The following is a 26,399-nucleotide window of genomic DNA, read 5'->3' on the forward strand; positions in this document are numbered from 1 at the left end:
ACAGTTATGTGATTGTATGTATAAGATAAAGTTTTCATTTGTTCACTCAATCATCTCTCTCAGTAGCAGCCCTATACTTGTGTAAGAATAAAAATTAGAAAAGATTAAACATGAGCTAGATAAAAATTAAAAAGTTAAATATATAGTCTTTTTAGCTTTATGAGAAAAATATCAGCATTATTCATTAACATTAATTAGAAACTATATACCTGTATATTTTTATTACTGTTAAAATGAGTATGACTAATTTTTTTCAAGAATCAGCTTTCCTTACATTGATATAAACACAAAATCTTCTTTTATTGTAAACAAGCAAAATTGCTGAAATGCTGTTAACATCTTTGTGTTACTATGCTACCAAATATATATCCAGTGAGAAATATAAAAGTTCTCGCACTAGAAAGATGCATTGAAGTTTGGCATTTGAAATGTTTTAGTTTTGCACGTTTCAAAAATAAAAATTTGATGTTCAACAAAAATGGTGAATTTCTTTTAAAATATCACTACGATACAAATACATGTAACATTAAAATGCTAAAATATAAATATATAATAATTCAGATAATTTAGACTCTAATTAATATGGTTATGTACAAATGTTCACCTGAATGTGATGTAGTTAAACTGCATTTGAATGAGCAAAAATAAATATAATATAATATCACATAAAACATGACAATACAATATACTGAGGTATTTTAAATATGTTCTCCAGAGTTATAAAATTTCAAAATAACATGCAGACTAAGAGGTAAATGTAATAATAAATAGTAATACTTGACTATTGAATCCCTACACAGTCCACACAGCCAAGAGTTTGGACATGGTTGATTGGGATGCTAAACTACTGCACCTTTGTTGATTAACTTCTATCCCTCATGCTGAATATATCTCATGCTATATTATTATCTGATGCATAAATAATTTAACAAATAATTCTGCTATTAAACACAGTTGTAGTCCAAAACGTTTTCACCCAATGGCAGGTTCTAGTCATATATAGGTGTTGGCCACTTCTAAGGCCAGAAGAGAGTGGTCACTTTATTAGGGGAGGCATCTAATAAGTGGGCCACAGTTGCCTCCTATGAAGAGATGGACAGATTAAATCCATACCTTCTCCAGGATTCAAACCTGCACCCTTCGGTATAGCTGTCAGAGTCCCTAACCACTTTCCCGTATGGGCGGCTGTAGTCTAAAACTTGTTTAATGCAAAACCAAATATTTTTTTAACAGACAGAAAAGCAGGAGAGCTTTTAGTTTTACTCCTAAAGCAAACTTACATTGTAACTTGCAAATGGAGTAGTTTTGCTTATATATTCCCCTCCATAACTTGTAGAGATATCTATTAACAGAAATACCTCACAGGGAAAAGTCTATGCCTTGATCACAATGAACACTTTGCAGATTCAACTTGTTCATGAAATGTGAAGCATTAGTAGCTTAAGATGTTTTTACAAACGTTTGACAGGCAAAAATTTAACAAAGTTTACTTGATTCACACTAAATTTAATACAAATTAAATTTTTAAGTTACTCAAGCACCAAAATATAAGTTTAAATTAATGTTAATTAAAGATGCATTTCATGACACCTGATCAACTGAATTAGTCAGATTTCTGAGAAAGGCTATATAAAATATCAGTAGTCAATGGAATCTAATTCAAATTGTAATAACTGAAAAAACACTTCAAAAACTTATAATTCCCCCCCCCCATAATGAAGAAAAATTTTTAAATGCAGATGAATATACAGGATGACTGTGATCATTAAAAATGAAAATTACCTGAACAAATAAATCTTTAGGGAGAGGTTTAGAACTGTTTACATATTCAACAACACTATCACTTCCTGAATAATCTATCATTATTCCATGATATAGCAATGTCTTGCGGAACATACTGATCATAAAGTCTCCATTCAAAATGTATTTTTCGTCTGGATCTTTCAAAGCTAAATAAGATAATCAGAAAAATTCATTCATTCCAAAATGTCAGCATATGAAAAGTTTTCAAACAGTATGAAATAAACAAACCTTCATAAAGAGAATGCATTATCAAATACATAATAAGTTCCAAAAAAGTACTTACAATCCATTTGTTACCAAACATTTTGATATTTTAAAAAAATAGTTCAATAAACTTCTTACCTGGATTTGATTTTAACAAATGGCCAATGTAAAGAGCATTCTTAGACTACAAAATTTAAAAGAGATACTTACTTTTTTTTTAGAAGAGCCAGAAAAGTGCACAGCACGACTGTCAAGATTAATATATTTAATATCAAAATATTTTTTAGAATATGCTTTTACTTAAGATATGAAATGTTAGTGTAATAAAAAAATTAAAGAAAATAATAAAATGTAGCACTACTTTTATCAACTAGTTTAAATGCTGACTTTATGTTCTACAAAATAATAATAATAATAAAAAAGAAGTTATTCCAGTTAACATTTCAGTTTAACAGCATTTACAGTAAATTAATCAAGTAACTTTTGAAAATAACATTCATAGTGAAATATTTAATAAATCAGCATAAAATCACATGTCATTACCTAGAGTTAAGAAATATATTAGTCATAAGCTTTATTGCTAAAAATAATTGCTTTAAAAATAAATTAGCCATATGCTTTATTGCTGAAAATAGTTCCTTTAGAAAAATTAGTCATAAGTTCTAAATATAGATCAAAATAAATTATATAAATAATATTCACATTCCATTTTTAAAATGTAAACTATAAGTTTTCACATCATGTACTGCAATATATTGAAATAAAAAGTTATTCCAATAAACATGTGAATTTACTGGCATCTATAGTTAGTTAATGAAATTGGAAACAATATTCATAGTAAAATGAGTAAGTTAATGAAATTGGAAACAATATTCATAGTAAAAAATGTGCAATAAATGAACATAAAATCAAATAACATCTACTATAGTTAAATATCAGTCAGTCACAAGTTTAATAAACAAATCACACAAATAATTTGCACATCACATTTTTAAAATGTGGAGTATTTATGTTTTTATTTAAGTTTGAAATGGCAATATTTTGTCATACATTTTCACAAAAATAGAACAGAATTTAATTCATTCAAATCATGTGGATTCTAGATAAAAAAACTGACGATAGGCTCTCTCTTTTAGTTTAAAAACTGCTGGTGTTTAATGTGTAAGATTACTAATGGAAGTGTAAACATGTTACAGAACAAATAGTTTATTACATTTATTCATTCAAAATCACCACCATGTACAATTGGTTGATGATACGAGAAATATGATACTAATTTAAGATTTCGGCAGTTATATTCTTAGTAAATATTAAATCTGTAAACCAATTGCCAAGTGTACTTGGACAGTTAATTGGCACTATACTGAGATTAAAATAATGTTGCATAAAATCAAATGCCTTTTCATTTCGTTTGACATCTACATTGAAATCTAATATCATAATAATAGGAACATCTGTATCTATAATAAACTCAGCAACAATAAGGCAGTCTCAAACTATCTCAGCAATGCACTAAACAAGAACATCTTCAAATTGCCTGAGTTAACAATTGGATGAATACATATGGATGCTAGACTAAGTCTTGACTGCTCATTAACAATTACCCTACAAATATCATCTATTTCTGAATCCTGTAATCTCATATACTGCTTAACAGTAAATTCTGTTGGTACACAGTCTGCTACAGTCATCAAATTTCTATAAATCACAACATCACTAGCTTGGCAAAATAAAATAAAATACAGCAAATACCATTTGAATGCACTGACTGTTTACATGCGACCATTTACCAGATGATCTTGCCACTAACATGCAGTTGCGCATACACATGGAGCTTTGACTTCACCAAAATTTCATTATTTTTTATGCATTATTATGCGTATACCCTTTATCCAATTAAATATTTTTTTCTTGTGCTTGCTAATTTGCTTTTTCATCTATCTAATGATGTATTTAGATTGATTGTATCATCTGTAGTTTTGAAGATATAAGCATTCGTGCACATCTCAAAAAGCATCTTAACTTTTTGCTTTCCCATCAGACAATTGTGGAGGAATGTAATCCTACATTAAAACACTAAGTCTTGTGCACAGCACTAAAGTCATTATGCACAACAATATTATTTATTCAATATAGACTTTTACCCATGCAAACATCATATTTATAATAGTGAACATGCCCGAAATTTAACCGTATGACTGCTACTTGGTGTAAAAGCGTTGTGTTCATTTGTCTTGAAAACCGCGACGCAGTTAGTTATTTTAGAATGCACTTGTCTTACAAAGTACACGTGAGGTCAGACTACGTTCACACCCACGAAATAACAAAGACACACTGAAACTCGCAGTGCAAAAGCGCTGCGTCGTGGTTTTCGAGACAAATGAACGCAGCACTTTTGCGCCGCGTAGCAGTCAAATGGTTAAGAAAAATAAATTATATCTCATTTGTATCCTCCCCCATCCTTTTTTTGGGCAGGCCACATATTTTAAATTCAAAGACAATTTCCTGCTACATCAAAAATATTTATCACTGTGTAATGACAGAAGTTCTAAAATGTTTGAAATAATTTAGGCATGTATAAAGCAATTATTTTTCAAAACTGTTATAATAATTAGAAAAAAAAAAAAAAAAAAACACTGACAATAATGAGTGGAAAAAATCTGAAAGCCTTCAGAATTTATATTATGTCTAACAGGGTGCTTATTTTAATGTACACACAAACATGCACGTTTCGAGAGCATTTGGACTAAAAATATTAAAAAACAACATTCTTTTCCAATAGACAGTCTCACATACTGGAGATAAAAATGTTTTATTCCATACAGTATTGCTACCACTTGCTATGAAATAAATGAATTTTTTAATCAAAAATTCGTTACAGTTTTACAAAATATGAAATAAATAATAAAACAAATTCTAAATTCAAACTTTGGCCTTCGAAATGCCCATATTCGGGTGAAGGACTACATTATTCACAATTTGATGGCTCTAGGTATTGTTGTTTTTTCACAATGTGAGAAACACACATACATTCATGCAGATTCTTGATTAATTAGTTTCTTTAAATTTAACACAGTGCGATAATATTTAGCAGCAAGTATTTGAAAAATGATTTAATGTTTTTAGTGATTTGACAAAAAATGCCGTTTCGGGACTAAGAACTCTTATGGGCTAACTACCCTTTGGGCTAAAAACTAAAATCAAATTCAGATTTTAAAAAAAATTTTAGAATACTATAATGGGAAATTGAAATATGCCATCAATATTTATTGTTTCTAGGGATGCATGTACACAGTTTTAATAAAAATGAGTAGTGCATTTTACTAAGTATCAACTTTTTTAAATAAAATACAAAAAGATTTCAAAGTAACTTCAAAATTTTTGAACAAATGACTCAAATTTACTGCAATTTACTTCAGATAGGAAGATTTTAAATTGTATTTGTATGAAGTATCTTAAAATGAGAAAGCTGAAATTAAACAATACTTAGGAAAGAGACAGAAAACTTTTCAGTAAGATTGTGTCTAAGGAATAATGTGAAGTCAAAGAAAATTTTCTAGTATTGTTGATATAAGAAACAAACTGAAAGAAAATATAAATATTTTTACTGTATAAATTTTCCAATGCTGATATATACTGTTTCCATCACTTAAAACAGAAAATATATTAATTTTATTCGTCAACTTCACATGTTTCCTATTTTGTCTAAGTCATAGTTGAAGCAGTAAAATTCTTTCTATTTTTGACTTCCTTGTACAAAGTAAAGCAAATACTGTATTCGCAAAGTTTCAGGTATCATATTTCAACGAAAATATCCGTTTTGACCCTCTAAAATCCATTTAAAGGATATTTTTGCATGACATTTGTATTTACAGACAGAATAAAAACTTCTTTTTCCTAAAACAAATTGTAAAATGGATTCGGGAGATATTTTTTTCATGACGTCTATCCATATGTACGTATCTCGCATAACTAAAAAATGAGTAGCCTTAGAACATTGAAATTTTGCATATGGGACTGCTGTAACATGCAGATGTGCACATCCTTTTTTGGTTTATATATACAGTCAAAAGTCTTTAATCCGGATGTCCATAATCCGGAGCTCAAAGCTATAAACTTTCTGCGCATGTGTAAACGCATAATGTGTTTACGCATGCACATAATACCTTTACGCATGCGCATAATATGTTTACGCATGCGCGTTTAATGTATAACGGATGGTATAAGCTAAGCTAAAATTATCTAAATATCTATTTCAGTTAATGTTGCAGATTGCACTGTTCCTTAATCTTCTAATTGGATCCGGCTTATTATTTTTTGCAGACTGTTAGATCAATTTTATAAAAGAAAGCTTGAACTTTCGATTATGTCAAAAAGAATTTCCGATTCTGGAGCTGCCAAAGGATCTACAAAGCGAAAGCATGTTTCGATGTTCATCAAACGAAAAGTTGAATTGCTGCAAAAAATAGATAAAGGCATATCCTTTGTTTCTCTAACCATTCCTAAATCTGTTTATCAATTTCACGCAGCTCTGTGGGGGGGGGGGACGTCGCAGCGCGCAATGAACTGGAAGTTGATCTGTCAGCACTATGCTTATCTTCAGGGCAGATGTTTTTATTTTATTTGGCTTATAATTCCTTACTAAATGTAGTATTTCATCTCAATGTACTCCATCTTTTATATGATTTAAATCAAATTCCTCGTCATTATAAATATCACGAAAACACATCAAATAGTTTTCCGGTTGCAATTTTCTAATTTCGATAATGTGTAACATATGTTTTTTTTTTTTTTTTTTTGTAAATTTTGATACCCTTTAGATCATAATTGCTCTTTATTTTATAAATTACGGTTTCATATTTTAAATTTTTATAATTTCTGCATGCCATCTTACCAGATTTAAATTGATGATCTATAATCCGGAAAAACCGATAATCTGGAATTGCCAAAGTCCCGACGAGTCCGGATTAAAGACTTTTGACTGTATATATCTACTTATGCTCTGTGAGCTACTATTACTGGCTCAGTGAGCTCAGTTTTTTTATCTGTATATGTGGGCAAAGTGTGCAATTTTTGCTTTAAAAGTGAATGAATGACATGTTGTTATGCTCCCATTAAGGTTTTTATTCCTTTTTGAAAATCTTAGAATAATGAATTAAGTCAGTTTGTGCACCAATTTCAGTGTCTTTTTGACAAATGGCACCTTGTAAACTTTGAATTTAAAGCACTGAAAAATCTGTCTTTTTGCCCGCTGACCGAATCACTTGTTTTTGCATACAAACTCTAATTTTAATTGTAAAAGCTGTTTTTAACTGTATATGGTGTTTTAGATTTTTCTGTATTTTACAATTTTTAATGATGGTGCTTTGAGTTTTTATGCGCTTTTGTCTTCCTGCGAAATAAGGACTGAATTAATAAAATGAGAAATATATCTCTAATGAAATTCGAGGAAATAACTTTGAATGAAATGAGGGAAAAACGAGTAGAATTTAATTGGCCATACAAGGAAGTCATGTACTGTCCACATCAGTTAATTTTAGTAATGAAAACTTGAGCAAAAAAATAGGAATAATTCCATAAATTTAGAAAGCACATATTTAAGTATTTTAAGAAGACTGCAAAATGTCTCAAAGGACACAGTACACTACATCAGATCCTATGGCTGTATAAATTTGCAGCACTAGGCTGTCTTCTATGCAGGTCCTTCTACAACTCTTTAAAATAATTCACTGTTATCTTAAATGTAAGGATCTTGCATTTGGGCTAACTGTAAATTATATTACATATATGTAAATTGTATATATATATAACACAGTATAATTTACAGTTGTGTGTGGTGTGTATAATTCACAGTACAGCTGTGCATGTGTATTTGTGTGTGTGTGTGTGTATATATATATATACACACACACAGAAGTATGCCAATTCATGTAAACATGAAAGCAGATTTGGAGCTACACAAGCAAAATAAATGCAGATGTAATAAAAAAAAAAAACTTATAACATATTAAATTAAACATAAAATATATATATTAATTAATTATAATATTAAACATAAAATATAAGCTGCTTTTTCAAAACAAATAAAATAGATGTGTTCCTTTTGTAAATAGCAGTATTAAACAGCAGAAATTCTGAAACAGAACTTAAAATTAATATATTCAGTAGGTGAACATAATATTTTTAATACCTTACTAAGCACAAATTTACACTACAAATTAAATTTCATTTTATAACTAAAAGACATACCAATATAATTATCATCCACATTTTCATCAGAACTGTGTTGTTTTATGTAAATATTGCTAGCACCAGGAGGGATCATTACAACATTATGATAGCCTTTAAGAATAAAATCCACATAATTAGCTACATAAAAGTAAGTAATCAAACAGGAAAAAAGAAACGGATTCCATATGTGCATTTATCAAATTGAGAAATTTGATACTCAAAATATCAACCACAGAAATATTTCATGTTTTACGAGCTGTTTTTAATTTTATCATATACAATAAATAAATAAATAAATAACAGTTTTAACATATTTTTCTGTGCTTGTGCTTCTCACCTGAAGCATGACTGTTATAATTAAAAGAAAATTTTATTTTAGAAAATTGTAACTCAATAAAAATCTCTTGTTGAAATTCTTGTTGCTACAGTTTTATATACACTTACTGCTCTTGAATTGTATAATCACCATTTAAATTTTTTTAGAATTAATTGAAAATGCTGCACTCAATCATGTATATAAAAATGGTTGGTTGATTAAATTATTACCAATCACGTGGGCATTGCCTGTTTTAAAAGGGATGCCCACCACTTAAATCAGAAGGAAACAGGATTGACTCAATTATAGTACTTTATATTAACTAACTTGCACAAATGACCCATACTAAAAAATATGAAATTTATTTTCTTTCCAAAGGATTATTTATGGAAGTTTATGGAATAAGAACTATACTTAAATGAACAAAAGCAAAATCAAAATTTACTTAAAGATTTTCGTACAGTTGGTTTTAAAATAACGGTACATTTCTGTTAATTTCATGTCAGTCACCAAAATGCGATAGCCTCTTTATATTATGTCAAGAATAGCCATGCAATGTATAATGTGCAAAATGCCAACCATGTAGACGTGGTGATGCTGAATTGTGCAGTTCTGTGACTTTTTAAACCGAAAGTGGATTGTTGCATATATTGGAAGAACATTTACAAATTAGATTGTTGCATATATTGGAAGAACATTTACAAATTAGATTGCATGATAAGCACTGTTATTACAAGTTTTTTTTTTTTTTTTCCATGAAGGTTTATGTATCATTAGTGTTGCTGCTATCTGTTTAGATTTTGTGCCATTTGGCAACCTGTTAACAGATAAGAAACAAAATAACTTATTGTTGGCTCCAAGTTTTCACATTTGAAACTAGTCTCCTACACTTTCCCCCTCCATGTTTTTTAAGTGACTATACTTACCATCTAAAAACCAAAATGACTATGTTATTATATTTAAAATGATGGAAATTAAATTACTTTCTGTTTCTTTAATTAATTCTTTGTTCTTGTATGTTAATCTTAAGTTACATTATTTGAGTATTTTGAAGCACATGAGGGCTAAGGGGAAGGATGACTTCATTCAAGAATTTCTAAGGTAAACTGGCTCATATTCAGGTTACATATGGGGAAAATCATAAAAACCAACCATGTAGACAACCTGTTTGCTTGGAATTGAGCCTGGGTTGAACTTATAGTATTCAGTGGTCTTAAGCACCAAGCCAATGGTGGGCTCCATGCTAGTCACAGAAACACTGATATAAAAAGCTTCTCTCCATTACATTTTCCTTGCTACAGAAAGCCAAGAATCTTGTGGGGGAGGTAGAATGGAAGAATATTAATATTCATAAAGTCGAATTTATTGTTGAACGTAGTTATGAAAATCTTCAACTTTCTTACTGCATGTTATACTTTTTTTTTGGCAAAAATATCGATTCTTTTAATTTAAAGCCCTAAGAAAGAAGCTGCTATAAAGAATTAATTAATCAAAAGGATTAAGTTTGATATAAGGTAGAATAACAGCTAGTTTCAGACCACAGATCTCTTCAGCAAACAGAAACTCATGAACTTTCCTTCTGAAAATATACTTTTTGCGAACAAAAAATCATAAGTTTATTTCCAAAAGGTGCAAGAATCATTGTTAGTTTTCCATATTCACTACATATGAAACACATATAAGAAACTATAATATAGGAGACTTTTATATGCAGTTTGTTTGAAGGAATATTTCTGAAATGCAAAACACATTTTGTAATAGTACACTAATTACAAAATCGTACGTTTCAGCACTTGAACGAGATGTAAAACAATTTAATAGTTCTTTTAAATTATTTGTGTTTTATAATTCTAATCAGTCTTAAATATTTACCTCATAATTCTGTACGACTTAAATACATACCTAAAACTAAGAAAAGCAATTAAAAATTTTTAAATAATTTTAAACAGCATGCCAGTGTAAACAGAAATGAAAGCACTAATTCATTAGCTCTGACTTACCATAATCAACCTTTTTATTAAAGTGTCCAGTAATTTCTTTACATGTACTATTATCCCCTCCACACACACCGCAACGGTCAAGAGTCTTCTTAGAACCAAGGATATGATCACAACCAGCAACCTGGAAAATATAAGTCTTAGTATAATTTCAGTTTAAGAATGTTATAATTAAAATACAAAGGTAAGAAATGTTGAACAAAAATTTTTACTTGCTAATGGCAATTTAGCAGAGCTTTCTTTCAATAAGAGATACTGTTTCTAGAATGAAAAGTCTACTTTTATTTCCCTAATAGAGAACATCTTAAATACTGCATTACAGGACTAATTTTCATGCTGCCATCTTTTTATTTTTATAATATGGGTTTAGGAACAATGCATTTTAGTTTATATTTATTTAACATTTTAATTTATATACATTTCATTCATTATTTAAACTGCTAACACAACTGTTTTGAATAGCACATTTTCCAGACTTTTCACTTCCTGGCATCCTAATACTGTATCTTTTTCTTGTTTCTGCAAAGCAAATTTCTTTGATATTGTTCTCCACCTAGATAATTGTTTATCAAAATTAAGCTTTGGATATCCTAAAGCAATTTTTGATTTTAAAAACTTTATGTGCATTAACCTATGGACACTGTAATACATTATCTACATAACAGAAGCCTTAATTGAAAAAAAAAAAAATTACATTAAATTTTAGAATTTTCATGGGAAAGTTCTAGGATTCATTGGAATGAGTGAAACGAATTTCTTAACACACCTCGCACTTCTAATCCATCAATACTACTGCTAGGCTCAAATCTCTATAAAATTTTTAAAAGATCTAAGAAATAATTAAAATTTTATCTTTGATATATTTAACACTTATAACATAGCAAAAAATTGAAATGCTTGCTAATACATGCTACAGTACAGTCTTTAATCCGGACTCGTCGATACTTCGGAGATTCTGGATTAGTGTTTTTTCTAGATTATAGATCATCAAATTAAATCTGGTAAGACGGCATGCAGAAATTATAAAATTAAAAATATAAAACCATAATTTATGAAATAAAGAGCAGTTATGATCTAAAGGGTATCAAAATTTACAAAAAAAAAAAAAAAAAAAAAAAAAGCTTAACATTTATTTGTTTATTTTATTAAACATTTCTTTCAATTTAAGTTGCTTCGTTTTATGTGCTAATATTTTCTCTTTAATTATATAAACAGACATAATTTCTTGTTCAGTTACAAAGTTCCGCTGTTCAAATCCTGTAATTGCTGTGCCGAGAATACCGACTAACTTGTCAATCGAAATTTTTTTGTTTTCACTAAAACTTTGTTTCACTTTTTTGTCACTTTCTTCATGCTTTTATCCATTTTTTGCAGCAATTCCACTTTTTGTTTGATGGACATCGAAACATGCTTTCGCTTTGTAGATCCTTTGCCAGCTCCAGAATCGGAAACTCTTTTTGACATAATAGAAAGTTCAAGCTTACTTTTTATAAAATTGCTCTAACAGTCTGCAAAAAATAATAAGCCAGATCCAATTAGAAGATTAAGGAACAACGCAATCTGCAAGATTAACTGAAATAGATAATTAGATAATTTTAGCCTAGCTTATACGGTCCATTATACATTAAACATGAATGCGTAAATGTATTATGCACATGCGTAACTGCTACGCATGCACAGAAAGTTTGTAGCTATGAGGTCTGGATTATAGATCATTCCGGATTATGGACGTCCAGATTAAAGACTTTGTACTGTATATAAAAATGGGGTAATATCTAATATTTTTTAAGTATTGCTCTTCAAATTAAGGATTCAGTAAAGGATTCTGATGCTGCAATACTGTGCAATCCACGAAACTGAAATAAACTGAGCCTGCAATATTGCTTCATTTTCTGAATTTTCAATGAATCCTTCAATTTTTTCAATAGAATGTTCAAATACTCAAGCAAAATCCAGTGTCAAACACACAAAGATCAAATATATTGATCACGAAAGTATCTTGATTCAGCCTGATAATATTCACACAAAAGTCTTGCTAAGAAATGACTGCCCTGCAAACTGTTTTGAATGTGATAACATCAATTCTATCTACAAAAGCTATTTATTCTTAGACACTCTCTTGATCTATAACTATTTAAAGCTAACAGAGTGCAAAAATGTAAAATAACGCCTCTAAATAATTTAGTACCAAACTTTGAACCAAGTAGGTGAACATAAGAGAAAAAAAAAATTTTTTTTTAGCTAATTTGAATACAATATTCTTTGTTGGACATCAAATCACTGCTTTCTCATGCTGGAATAATTATGATTATCATGCAGACATATTGTAAAGGAACGTCTAGAAGACACTTTTAATATATTTTTAATTAGTCATAAATGTTGTCAAAGCAGCTGTATACTTTGTTAATATCCACAGTGGTCATTGCACATAATAAATTTGGTAGTAATCCATCAGTGTAAAGATGAGCATTTCTCACTGTCAATAAAAATTCAATTTTTGTCAATTTTCAAAGGTATATGTAATTTTACCAATAGTTACTTTGTCAATTTTCAAAGGTATTTGTAATCCTGATTAATAACTGGTACTGAGACAAATTTAAAAAAATAAACTTAGTACTTATAAATATACTCCTAAGGATTTGGAAATAAAAATTACATACTATAATATTATCATTTTCATATCTTACTTCACAGTTTCCATTTACACATAAACTGAATGATCCTAGGTCACATGGGGTTCCATCAATTACTTTTTCCCGGAGAATAAAGTATGATGCAGATCCAGCAACTCTGCAATACAGCTTGCACTTATCATTAGGAGAAACTGTGGGGAGAAAAATCTACTTATCAAATATGCTTCATTAAATAAATTTTATACTTCTAATATATAGATAAATCAACAAACAAATATTCATAATGCGTTTTAACACTGGGATTGTGATTGCTTCAAGCTAATGAATAGCTCATAGTGATGTAATCTGAACAGGAATCAAGTAGATTTCAGAATTATTTAGTTCATTTTATATGTTGAGTAGCATGGCTAATAAAATACTGCTAAAGAAATATGGTACATTGCACTAAAACTTTCAGAGGTTTATGAAAAATGTAATTCTAATAATGTAAACGGTCTGATTTCAAGTGAAAAATCTAATAATGAAATCTGTCTTTCAGGGCTGGATTAACCATTAAGCAATGAAAGCATTTTCTTGGGGCATTAGGGAAGGGAAGCACTACAGAATTTTCCATTGCCAGTTTTAGCATGGAATGCATAGTGCAGCTAAACCAAAACCAAGAGAGACAGAATGAAGAAAAAATTGGAATAAATGTATGTGGGGGCACCAAAATCTTTTAAATGCTTAGGGCCTCTAAAGGTCTTAATCTGGCCCCGCTGTCCTCCTGATGACTCAAGTAATGATGAAATGAGAACACAAAATGACTCCTCACAAATTCTGTATAACATGAGACAGCATAATCCATAAGCAGCAGGAACAACTTTTTGATTGAAAGTCATGTTGTTTTTTATGTAAATGACAAAAGAGAATCTTAACTTTTTTTCAGTATGGGAGGATGTCAAGCTTTCTGTTAGATGCTAAGTTTTTTGTATAAAATGTCATTTAAATTTCAAGGATAAGTTTTAGTTCTCTAAAAATTAAGGCTGCTCCCATATTCCCCAAAATTTTTGTTCTATTTATGTATTTATGTTTATGTTAATTTTTAGTTCTCTGTTATTTGCTTTTATTTATTGTCTTCAGCTATAAATTAGATGATTTTTTTTATTCCTTCTTCAGACAACCACTTACTTTTAATTTACATTTTTTACTTAGGACTGCACTCATATTTGGCACTGTGCCCTAAATATTCCAACTATTACAAATGCTCACAAATGGCATTTACTGCTTGAAAATTAATGTACAAACAAGTAAAAATATATAATTCAAAATTAAACTTTAAAATGAGGTTCTATGCTTGCATATATCACTCAGATTCTCCTTAACACTCTGAGTCGCACAGGTTTTTGGATGGGTTTAGGAAGAACTCTGTTCAAAAAGCATTTATAAGATAATTTATATACTTATTCATTTTAGTACCTGCTTTTATCAACTTTCATAATTATAAGCCAATACACTTTCTACCAGTAAGTATTTGGACCCCAAGCAAATGCCTATATTTGTGGTGCTGATATACGTCATGCCCTCCACTGTTAAATATCATGTAGAAGATAACATTGGCATTAGTCGCATGCAAGACACCACGAAGTGCAGAGTTATCTGATTTCGAGACAGGTAAAATTGCCAGGTATCACAAAAATGGCCAATCCTTTAGGGGCATAGTTAGCGAGCTGAATTACCAAAATTGACTGTGGCCTATGTGATTCAAAATAGGAAGGTGAGCAGCAATTGCTGGAATGTGTCCTGAGTCAGCAGACTCACAAAATTGGGAGATAAAAACCAACGAGTGTTGTCCAAAGATATTCGGATGAACCGCATCCAGCTGATGGCCCACATACTCCAGGAGTTCCAGGAGCTATCCAGGAATGTTGTTTCAATGAATATCATCCATAAGAAAGAACATTTGCTTGGTTTCCATCGTCATGCTGCCGCTCATAAGTCTGATCATGAAGTCCAACTGCATTGCTCCATTAATGTGCTGCAAAGCACAGGCCATTTATCAGTAGAAATGAGTTCTTGTGAGAGACTAATCAAAGTTCACCCTCTACCATTCAGATGGCTGGGTCTGGTCTTGCGTCTGCCTGGAGAATAACATCTCCTGCCAGAATAAGTTGTGCCCACAGTAAAGTTCAGCATAGGTGGAATTATGGTCTGGGGGGTGTTTCTTCTGGTATGGATCTTGGTCCAAATTCATGGTAAGCTCAATACTGATGCCTACTGCACTATTTTGGATGAAAGTGTGCTTATTCACATTGTAGCAGTTTTATGGGTTGGACTCATATTACTTTCAGAAGGAGAACACCATTTGTCCTATTGCGAGGTGCACTATGGATTGGTATGGTGACAACGGGGCCTATCATTTGAACTGGCCTGCCCATAGCCCAGACCTAAACCCTATCAAGAACCCCTGGGTTGCGCTGGATTGCTGAATTAAAGGGTGCAATATCCATCCAACATGGGTGAAATAACTTGCATGTCTTCTCCAAGCTGAGTGAAATAAAATACCAATAGCCGTCAAAGAAGGAGTTGTGGAAAGCATACTTCAGAGGTTTGAGGCTGCAATTGTCACTTGTGGAAGCTCTACCAGCTATTAAATACGAATAAATTTTGTTTTTCTTTTCTATCACAGTTGTCCAAAAACTTATTAGTATATAGTGTACACAAGAAATCTCACAACTGGATAAAGATGATCATGTCACTTGGAGCTAATGAGACTATTAGGAGACTAGTATCTGTTTTAACATACAATTTAATTCAATATATTAGTTTTAAAGAAAACAAAGAAAAGCATTGAAATCTTATTCTTGTAAAGTGAATGATTATTATTAATAAGAACCATTTTTGTGTATAAGAAATTTATGAGTAGCAACATCACTTATGACAACACATTTTTGAATTTTGCATTGTTATACAATATAAATTTTATTTAATTCTTTAAGTGTTCTCATGATGACATACAACTATATAAACATTAAACAGTATTATTAGATTGCTGTCATTAAGTATGAAGTAGATTCAGTTCATAACTATTAATATAACTAAATGATATTGCTTGCTTTGCTGAATATTAACAAATATTTTAATGTAACTTTTTTTCTTTTCTTTTTATCTGACAATAAATCCCACTTTAGGGTTGAATGCTAGTGTTTTACAAATTGTCTCAAAAGCTTTTGCATGAAACACAAACCAAGGTCTGGTGGCATTTCAGGAATAGTAATCTATTAATTCCTGACATCTTAAATCTTAGTAACTCTAACCCAGAAAAGAAATTACGGAAGTGGAAAAACAAAGTGAGTGAAAAAAGTGAAGAACAGAAGTGAAAAAATAGAAACAAAAACTTTAAAAGTGAAAAAATATAAAGATTTATTATTGAATATATATATATATATATTAGAAGTATGTATTTTTCTGTATTTGTAGACAAGTGTTATTGATTGACTTAAGAATTTGCCCATACTAGTTGCGCTATTCATTTCATATTACAAATTACATATAAATGGTTGCACTATGCTCAACCAAAAGGATTAGTATAGTCAATTTAAGTAAAGCACAAAAAGGATGCTTGCCTAAGGTTCATTTCAGTTTTGATCAAGAGTTCTTTTATTTATTTTTGCTATGAACAGCCTGTAAAGAGGATTTTTAAATTAAGAGATTTTACATGTTCTCCATTTCACAGACATTACATTCATACCTGCTCAAGTTTTATGAACAAACATTCATACGTGGTCAAGTAAGCACAGGACAAGTGGCATGCGCAGTCAACTGACATCTCATTCATGATAGCTGAACCCGGACTAAATGAGATCAGTTTAATTATGGCAAAGCACTAAATAGGGCTATCTGCATACTGTAAGGAATGACTTTAAGGAGGATTTTCTCAGGAAATTATGCTAAATTTATATCATCCATAAGGAAAATGATGAAACTATGACGAAGCCCGCCGACTGCAAGAATAGACCTTAAGGTGAATTACCACTGTTTTGTGGCTTTAGCCCCGTGACTTATAATGAAAGCTCAGAGAACAAGAGAAAGTCTCTTTGCATTCCAGTTACTACAGGAAAACTAATATTCATAATTCAGTGATTTCACATCCTATGCACAATACAATTAATTTAAAACCTAAAGATATGTGCAATTTTACAGAATTTTGTAAAGATATATTATATAACATTATAATTCACAATGAAACACTGCATAGCTACTATAATAATCATAAGCAAAAATGAATATATTCATGAAAAAAATTTGAAATTAAAATTATGGCTTAAAAATTGCAATTTTTTCCCCAAAAACAATACTCCTCCTCCCCCCCAAAAAAAAACACATGCATTTGAGCTAACATGGTTACAATTAATTTATCCATAAACAACAGCATTTGATTTTTGCAGAACACAATATAATCAGTGAGTTTTAAAATATCATCTTAATTTCAAATTTAAGGAATTTCAGATGAAATTACAGAATTAAAGAAGAAAAATGAAGAAACTGAAGTTCACTGTAATAAGAAATTGGTGTTTAAGATAAATAAATTGATTCTGATAAGTAAAAGTTAATTTAGAAATAGTTATGTTGCTGTGAAAGTGACCTTATACCTTATTTTAAGTACAATAATTTTTTTTTTTTTTTTTTTTTTAACTAATTAAAAAAAAAAACTCAAATGCATATATCAGAATATATTAAATAAAAGGAAATCATATGTAATATGCATATTATTTTTATAAAAACAGGTCCAAATCATCAGTACTAATCCACAATAGTTAAATCAGAGGGGGCTAAAAACTCACCATGAACTATTAACCCATGAGCACACGCACCGATCCGACGAACACAAGAACAAGCGCCGGGTATGTCATATCCAAATAAAAAGTTTGTAATTAAAAATTTGATGAATAAAATTAATCGGTTTTTAAAAGAAATTAAAATGTAAAACCAAGTTAATACTTCTTTTTAGACAAAATATGAAAGAATAAGGAGAGGTAAAATTATTTACTTACAATTTTTTTAACATTGTTTACAAAATGAGGTCATATGTTCCAAACATATACTTTTGCTACAATTTTCACAAATGAATCTAGTCTTTCTATCTTTTTTCTTGGGGCACTCTGTACACCTCTTGTAAGTAATTTTAGGTTTTTTGGGGGGAGGGTTCATTGTTAACATGTTCATCGGTGGTCAGTGTTTGCCTAGAATCAGGAACTACAGATGCTCATCGTCGTTCATTTTGAACACTTTCTATTAGCTGCATCCCTAAGGCTTTGAGAAAAGTACGCCTGGTACGGTATTCCGTTGGTGGTTCCTTCTTTGATAGTAGAATTATTCTTGCATTAATGGCAGCCACATTTAACACTGAAAAGAAAATCACCATAGGCCATCAACGTGCTACTCTTGCTGTAGAATACGCAGCTGCCATCTCATCTACAACATCGACTGCTCCTTTTGTCATGTTATAGAATGTAATGATTTCAGGCTTTTTAGATTCCCCAGTAGATTCATCGACTTGATCGCTGGAATGCATTGTGGATAATAGGATCACACTCTTATTTTTTTTCGGCACATAAGATACAAGTGTTGCTTCTTTCTGAAAACCGAAAATTGAAGAATATACTTCTCTTTTCTTTGCCAGAAACTCAGGTGGGATTTCTCTCTTATTTTTACGCATTGTACCTACTATCGTAATTTTCTTCTTTAGGAGATTTTGAGATAATTCATATCCCATATACCAATTATCAACTGTTAAATTTCGACCAGAGTTGTATAAGGGCCTTATTAAACGTTTGACAACTTCGCTTGCACCATTTTCAACTTGAAATGGCCAATCTGGTTGTTTACCAGCATAAATTTCCATTCTCCAGGTATAAAATACCCTTGTGTCTACAAGAGCAAATATTTTTATGCATACTTTGCTGGCTTGTTGGGCATATATTGTTTGAAGGAACAACGACCTCTGAATGATTCCAATTTCTCATCAATGGTCACATACTCTCTTACAGTATAAGCCTTTTGGCAATTTGTGACAAAATTTCTAAAAAATTCTCTGATCGGAGCTAATTTATCAATGTCTCTTCTACTGGGATGATCTCTAATGTCATCAAAATGGAGGCATCGTAAAAGAAAGAGGAATCTGTTCACTGACATTGTTTCCCGAAATATGTTAATTCCCGTTCCGTCTGTTGCCCACAAATCTCTTACGTTCACATGGGATGATTTATAAACTTCACATAAATACAGCAATCCAATTAAAGCTTTGATTTCCAACTCATTTGTTGTTTTCACATCCCGTTCACGAGTGAAATTTCCACGTACTGAATCAATATAAATATTTGTATTGTCGACTACATGTTTTAACATATCTTCATCGATAAGCAGTGACCAGGAATCTAAAGGTGTTGAGAAGTCTTTAGAATACTTTGTATTTCCAAGGAGTTTAGTTATAATATTTTTGGCACCAATTCTAATATTAGTCCGGAATTTATTTTTGTTCCATTTTACTCCATTTTTTCCAACATAAAACTCATTGCTACATTCCAAAGTTTCATTTTCTGTTTCAGTATCTGAATCACTACTCTCTATGGATGAATCCTGATTACTATCATATTCTTCGTCATCAACATCTTCACTAAATGAATCCTCATCAGAAGAAACTGTTTCAAGAAGATTTCTCAATCTTTTCATCTCTTCATCGTAAGGAATATATGGCGCCATACAACTCAAGAAAAACCTACACTAAAAGCTTGAAAACAAGAAGTGTGAAGTGACTCGCTGAGAAATGCGAGTACACGCACGGGTATGAGATGCCCGAACAATGCTGTTCCTAAAAAACCGTTGCACCTGTCACCTCAGGAATTTCCCCCATTTAAGTATGTGACCTTGAACTCAGCTGCACCAAGTTTCATCCTTTTACGAAAGAATGGGTGAGAAATATACAAAAAGAAAAATGTACATGGGTATGACATACCCGTTGCGTGTGCTCACGGGTTAAATAAAGTATTTCATCAACTGACCTAACAATTAAATAATTTTTCATTTAAAGTTTGCTATTTTATTAGTTTAATGAAGTTTTAATTTATTGTGTTAAAAAGTATATATAACAATATATAGTGTATGTCAACACATTTTATTATACGCTAAAAAGTTATGCATTAAGCGCAGATTTTGGACATATAATATAACAAAAATATTGTGCATTTTAAATACTGATAGTTAGGTTTCAATCCTAAAAAATGTGCTTTTGAACTCATTTTGCTCAGCTTATCTGGTCTAATGATCTCCATAAAATGTTAAATGAAGAACAAAGATTTTGTGTCATAACTACCCAATACTATACCTAATCTGCAAAACAAGATTATTATGGCTCTGGACATCAATATGACAGTGAAATTCTTATGTGTCTTATAGGTATATTACAAAAGCAAATCAGCTAGAGTACTCTATCAAGCAGTATGGGCATAGGTTTCGTATAACCAAACAAATGCACATAGTATTAGGTATTTAATTTTATAAACTTTCAGTACTATCAGAATTTATATTTCTGTAAAACATACTTATCTTACTTAAAGCTATTCCAAAATACTTTATTTTGATATAATCCATGGTTTAGATAAATCAATGTTGCTGATATTCAAAAACAGATAAAAGTACGTCAAACTCAACTGATAAAAACATGTAAAATTAAAGTCAGGCAAAAATAGCAGCTTAACGTTAAAATATGGCGTCCGTTTTACTGACATACGTTATTCATGGCCTGCCAAAATTTTGAATTTTGTTAACAACTACATGTTTTCGAGAATCCGGGTTCACAGGTGAATTCATTCAAACAGCATCCCAGGTTTTTTTATTACATGTTTGCAATCACTCTGTATGAAAAATCTACAAATTATATTTGTCAAAAGCTTTAGAAAGTGGAAACTATAATAATGCTTCTCATTAGGTGTGTTCCTTCTTTGTAAGGAAATCAGCTTTTTCATTACCAGTAATTCTACAATGGAAAGGAACCTAGTCAACAATTACACTGAGCTGAAAGTATCTTGAAATTTCTCTAGATATCTTCAAATATAACTCTGATACATACAAGTAAAACCCCATTCTTAGTAATAGTAATATTAAGTTTTTGCAACATTAAATGAGGTACAAAATGTCCATTAAGATACCTTCAGTGGTGAATTGTGGGAGGTTTGCATGAGCCATTTGTTAAATTTGCAATCAAATTGCAAAACCCATATTCTTTTTGTTTGCTTGTTATTTATTCCCTGAAAAACAAGCCTTGTATGTTGTAATCAGACTTTAAAAAACGTTAAAATTTACATTAAAGCGTGAAATAAAAATTTAATTTCTTTGGCGCTTTCACCGAGATGGATTTAACATGAAAATTGCATAATGAAATTCCTAATACTGCAACAGAAGCTACAGTCATTATGGACACAATTGCTATTAATAAAGGTGAGGCTAAACAGGATTTCACCCTGATCAACAGTATTTCCAGAATATCTTCTTTGACCCAAAATAAATTTCAGATTTAAAGACAATCTTAAATGGGGAAACCTTTAATAGAATATAAACTTAAAAAAAAAAATCTCTGCTTGCTTCTTAAAATCTTCCAAAAGATGAACTGAGGTGAGACAAGAAAATATTTATGCTGCAACTTTGGGCATAAAATGTGCATACAGTCAAAAGTCGTTAATTCGGACACCCGTAATCCGGACCTCAAAGCTTCAAACTTTCTGCGCATGCGTCGCGTTGACGCATGTGCGTAAGGCCTTTACGGCTGAGAATATGCTTGTGCGCAAAATACGTTTATGAGTGCGCGTTTAATGTATTAGGATGATATAAGCTAAGCTAAAATTATTTAATTACCTATTTCAGTTAATGTTGCAGATTGCGTTGTTCCTTAATCTTTGAATTGGATCCGGCTTATTATTTTTTGCAGACTGTTAGAGCAATTTTATAAAAGTAAGCTTGAACTTTCAATTATGTCAAATAGAATTTCTGATATATATTTATTAATATGTAAATGATCTACAAAGCGAAAGTATGTTTCGAAGTTCATTAAACAAAAAGTGGAATTGCTACAAAAAAATGGATAAAAGCATATCCTTTGTTTATCTTTAACGCTGCACAATGAATTGGAAGTTGATCTGTCAGCACTATCCTTATCTTCAGAGCAGATGTTTTTATTTTATTTGGCTTATAATTCCTTATTAAATGTAGTATTTCATCTCGATGTACTCCATCTTTGATATGATTTAAATAAAATTCCTCGTCATTATAATTCGCTTCCGATAGCGAAGAAGTGACAGAGGTTATTGAAAACGAAAAAATTTCAATTGACAAATTAGTCGGTATTCTCGACACAGCAATTATAGGACTTGAACAGCGGAACTTTGTAACTAAACAAGAAATTATGTCTGTTTAAAGAATTAAAGAGAATGTATTATCACATAAAAAACGAAGCAACTTAAACAACTTATATTGAAAGAAATGTTTAATAAAGTAAACAAATAAATATTAAGCTTTTTTTTTTTTTTGTAAATTTTGATATCCTTTAGATCATAATTGTTCTTTATTTCATAAATTATGGTTTCAGATTTTTAATTTTATAATTTCTGCATACCATCTTACCAGATTTAAACTGATGATCTATAATCCGGAAAAATCGATAATCCAGAATCGCCGAAGTCCCGACGACTTTTATTATTAAACGGATTAACGACTTTTGACTGTATAATGAAATTTATTTGATATTTTATGTAATTTCTGTGATCTTTTTTATTAAACTTTTTTTTTTCATGTACAGTTATTTGCATTTTCTGCTTTTGTGAAAATTAAAATATTTAATTAGAACTTGGTATTTTGTTTTGATAAAATAAAGTGCGAGTGCTTTGTTAATATTTTCATAGCTCACCACTGGATATTTTAATCAAAATTTTATACAGGTTCATAAATTACAATTTAATATATATTGGCAAAAACATCATATGTTGCATAACATGAATATTTTTTATAAATTCTCAACATCTGTCAATTTTAAGGTTTTTAATACTAGATTTTAAAATATTTTTTGCACATAGTGTGATATGCATAAACACAAAATATAACCTGAAGTTAAAATATTTCCGCTGCTTATTTTCTATGTACAAGTAAGTCGTTTTTATTCATTTAACACTTCATTAAAATTTAACCCTTAAATATTTCATTAGAAACCTTAAACCAAGCAAAATAGGCTTGCTGTTTCATATGTTAGATATTGTGAAAACATAACATTAGTGTAAACCATTGTTAGAGAAATAAATGAACGTTAATTATATAACTAAATGCGGTCTTATCCTCAGATACCCACTCATTTGTCAAGCCATTTTTGACTCTTATACAATAATATAATGAACTGAATGATGTTAATTTATTTTATCTGCTACGAGAATAACAATTATAAAAAGTCCTTTTCATACACTACCACCAAAGAATCTCTATCCTCTTTCTCTCCTTAGATATTCTTTGCTACCACTACGAATAATTATTCCAAATAAAAAAAAGAAAGCAGCTGCCAAATCAGTTTTGATATGAAGAAATAACAATGATGGTATGTCATGTAATGATGACGTCCTCCAAAGATTCTACAGCAGAGTAAAGTAGTAAAGTAAGAAACTTTCTATAAAATGGACAAAAGCTTTCAGACTGAGAAAAGTTATCACCATCTGTCATAACTAGTATTCATCACAAGCTGAGTGGGTAAGACTACACAGCACTGGTAGTCTGAGCCCTTATGGATAGGCTAGCTGCATGGGAATTTTTTCGTGTGTCACATACACATTAAATATACACCATGAAAATCTTTCCCTCAAGAAGATACTGTTTTCATGCTTTGTAATCATCAATTAAGAAAATATTCTCCTTTACTACCAGGAGTATAGAACTCGAGCAAAACAAATTTGCACAATTTTTTATCAACTGAAATATTTTTATACATGTTCTGCTTTAGGAGTACAAAAAATATATTTACGAAAAAACAACAAATTTAGTTTTTTGTATTTACATCTCTATTAAAAAAATTACTACACAATTATGAAAACTCACCACAGTTCCATAATCACAAATGATAGCAAATTATAAGAATATAGGCAGTAGATGCGCAGGCTACAGAATAAAATTTGCTGCTCCTTACAAAGTAACACTTAGAGGAATCCAATGGTGGTAGCTATTACTGGAATACTTTATTTATCAGAAAAAGCAAATGTATGAGATCTCAGTAAAACTTATAGAATTTTTGATAGTGACCACTACTTGACATCTGAAATCATAACCATTAGGAAACAAAATTAAAATTGGAGATTAAAAACAGTGCAATTTCCTAATATATAATTATAAATTCTTAAGTCTAATAAAGCTGCTTGATAAATTAGTGCATATTATTCAGAAAAGTCCTGATTAAAAAAAAAAAAAAAAAAAAAAACCAATGTACATAGCAACACATACAGTGTAATATGAAGTATAAAATACTCCACAGATTTGTGATGAATAAAAATTACTTGATTTTGCTAATGTTCCATTTCTTGCAAGACTTGAAAAATTATATTTTTACGTAACACAACAAAACGAAATCGAATTATTTACAGAGAATAATGCACAAAACAAGTTTCACTTAATTTCTCAATTATTTTTTCTTTTGGAAGTTAATAGGTTAGCTGAAATGTTAACGAGCTATCTCACCTCTGCATTTTAATATACAGATTCTCTGAATAATTATTGCATTTTCTGTGTTTGTGTAGGAGCTTTTGTTAATGTAGTTTTGCCTATGGAAAAATATACAAAAAGGAGATTTCTAAGATCTATCAAAAAAAAAAAAAAAGAAAAAAAGGAAACATTCTTAAAATATTTTTCTTTATTGAATTTTACGATGTTTACAGTATATGAAATAATAAGGATCTAAATATCATCAAGCATTTTCAAATACACAAAGAGCAAAGAAATTTCACAATACAGTAATTTTTATCAATAGTAAATAAAGGGTATGAGAAAATCAAAAGCGGAATACCCAGTAAGTTGAGTAGGATATAAAGTTGTTGCATTTGTTTTAGAAATTCAGATTTAAATTAGTCACAATAAATATTGCACATTCCTGACTTATCGTCCTTACAGCAAATTAAATATTAAATCATATCCGTGTACCACAAAATAATAACCAAAATAAAACGAATTATTTCTACCCAAGCAGTATGAAGCCAAAGAACGTCTACAACGTTTTCATATTCTTTGATGCAGTCACCATTTCATGCTTTGGTTACGTATTCTGGTGTTCAGCAGAAATTTATCCTGCTTTTAAAAGACCTCATCCCGGAATCCCATTAGGGGCTATATCATAAGGGCTCTTCATATTATTCACCATTTTAATGACTTTTCAATTTCGCACAAAAACAGCGTGTGGACAACAGAAAATCATGCCGTAAGTCAATTCTAAGTGGTTGAATTGCTTCAATTCCCAGCGGGGTTTAGCCATAGAATCTGGTTTAGCCGCTCGTTAGAAACAGTCATTACAACTGTCAAGGCCAACTTATACTCAAGGCCTGCCAGTGTGAAAATATTCTTTTGTGTTTTCGGTGGCCTTCGTGAAATTTCTATTGACCGCAAGATGGCGATACTATTCCGCTACGCTTTGCTACATTAACAATGAGCAGAATGGTACCCGAGATAAATAATTGTCTTGTTATATGGAAAATTTAAAAACGATAAATCTGTAGGAGTCAGAAATTATGCACTTCTTTATAATAAAAATATTTTTATTTAGAAAGAAGGCATGAAATTTCAAGTTATCCCATTTTTCTTTTTTTATATATAACGGTCAGATACTTGATTCTGAATTTAAATCCTGAAAGACTTAGCGGGTGCAAAACAAGACATCTGTCTACTTTGTCTGTCTGTCTGTCTGTTTGCATCTAGATATACGCTAATTTTAATTATACTTATTAGAGTTAACTATTCTAATTTAAGGGTAATTTAGAGCACATGTTTTTACTTTAAAATATAGTACGAAGTTATATAGTACGATGTTAGCAGGTAGCTTAAGAACATAAACTGTTTCAGCGCAAAATTTTCATCGTATTAATATCAGTTGTCCTATGCAACAAAATAATTTAGAGTCACTATTAAATATGTAATTAAGAAATGATGATCTAAAATTTGTAAATACAT

The 26,399-nt window shown here is 30.4% G+C and overlaps 1 protein-coding gene across 2 annotated transcripts in view; it reads right to left on the reverse strand.

The window, feature by feature from the left end:
* Nucleotides 1-26,399, reverse strand: part of LOC118185717 (A disintegrin and metalloproteinase with thrombospondin motifs 9-like) — a 690,813-nt gene that overhangs the window by 187,414 nt on the left and 477,000 nt on the right. For both annotated transcript variants that reach the window (XM_085807434.1, XM_085807433.1), the window contains 4 exons: nt 13,239-13,375; nt 10,555-10,675; nt 8,257-8,349; nt 1,783-1,949 (listed from right to left, as the gene is read on the reverse strand). In XM_085807434.1, the coding sequence (XP_085663560.1) occupies nt 1,783-1,949; nt 8,257-8,349; nt 10,555-10,675; nt 13,239-13,375 (518 nt within the window). The remainder of the gene's footprint in view (nt 1-1,782; nt 1,950-8,256; nt 8,350-10,554; nt 10,676-13,238; nt 13,376-26,399) is intronic.

The sequence above is a fragment of the Stegodyphus dumicola genome, chromosome X1, assembly GCF_044657685.1.
Source record: "Stegodyphus dumicola isolate Sdum_Otavi_A_Nest chromosome X1, ASM4465768v1".
Classification (NCBI taxonomy): Eukaryota; Metazoa; Arthropoda; class Arachnida; order Araneae; family Eresidae; genus Stegodyphus; species Stegodyphus dumicola.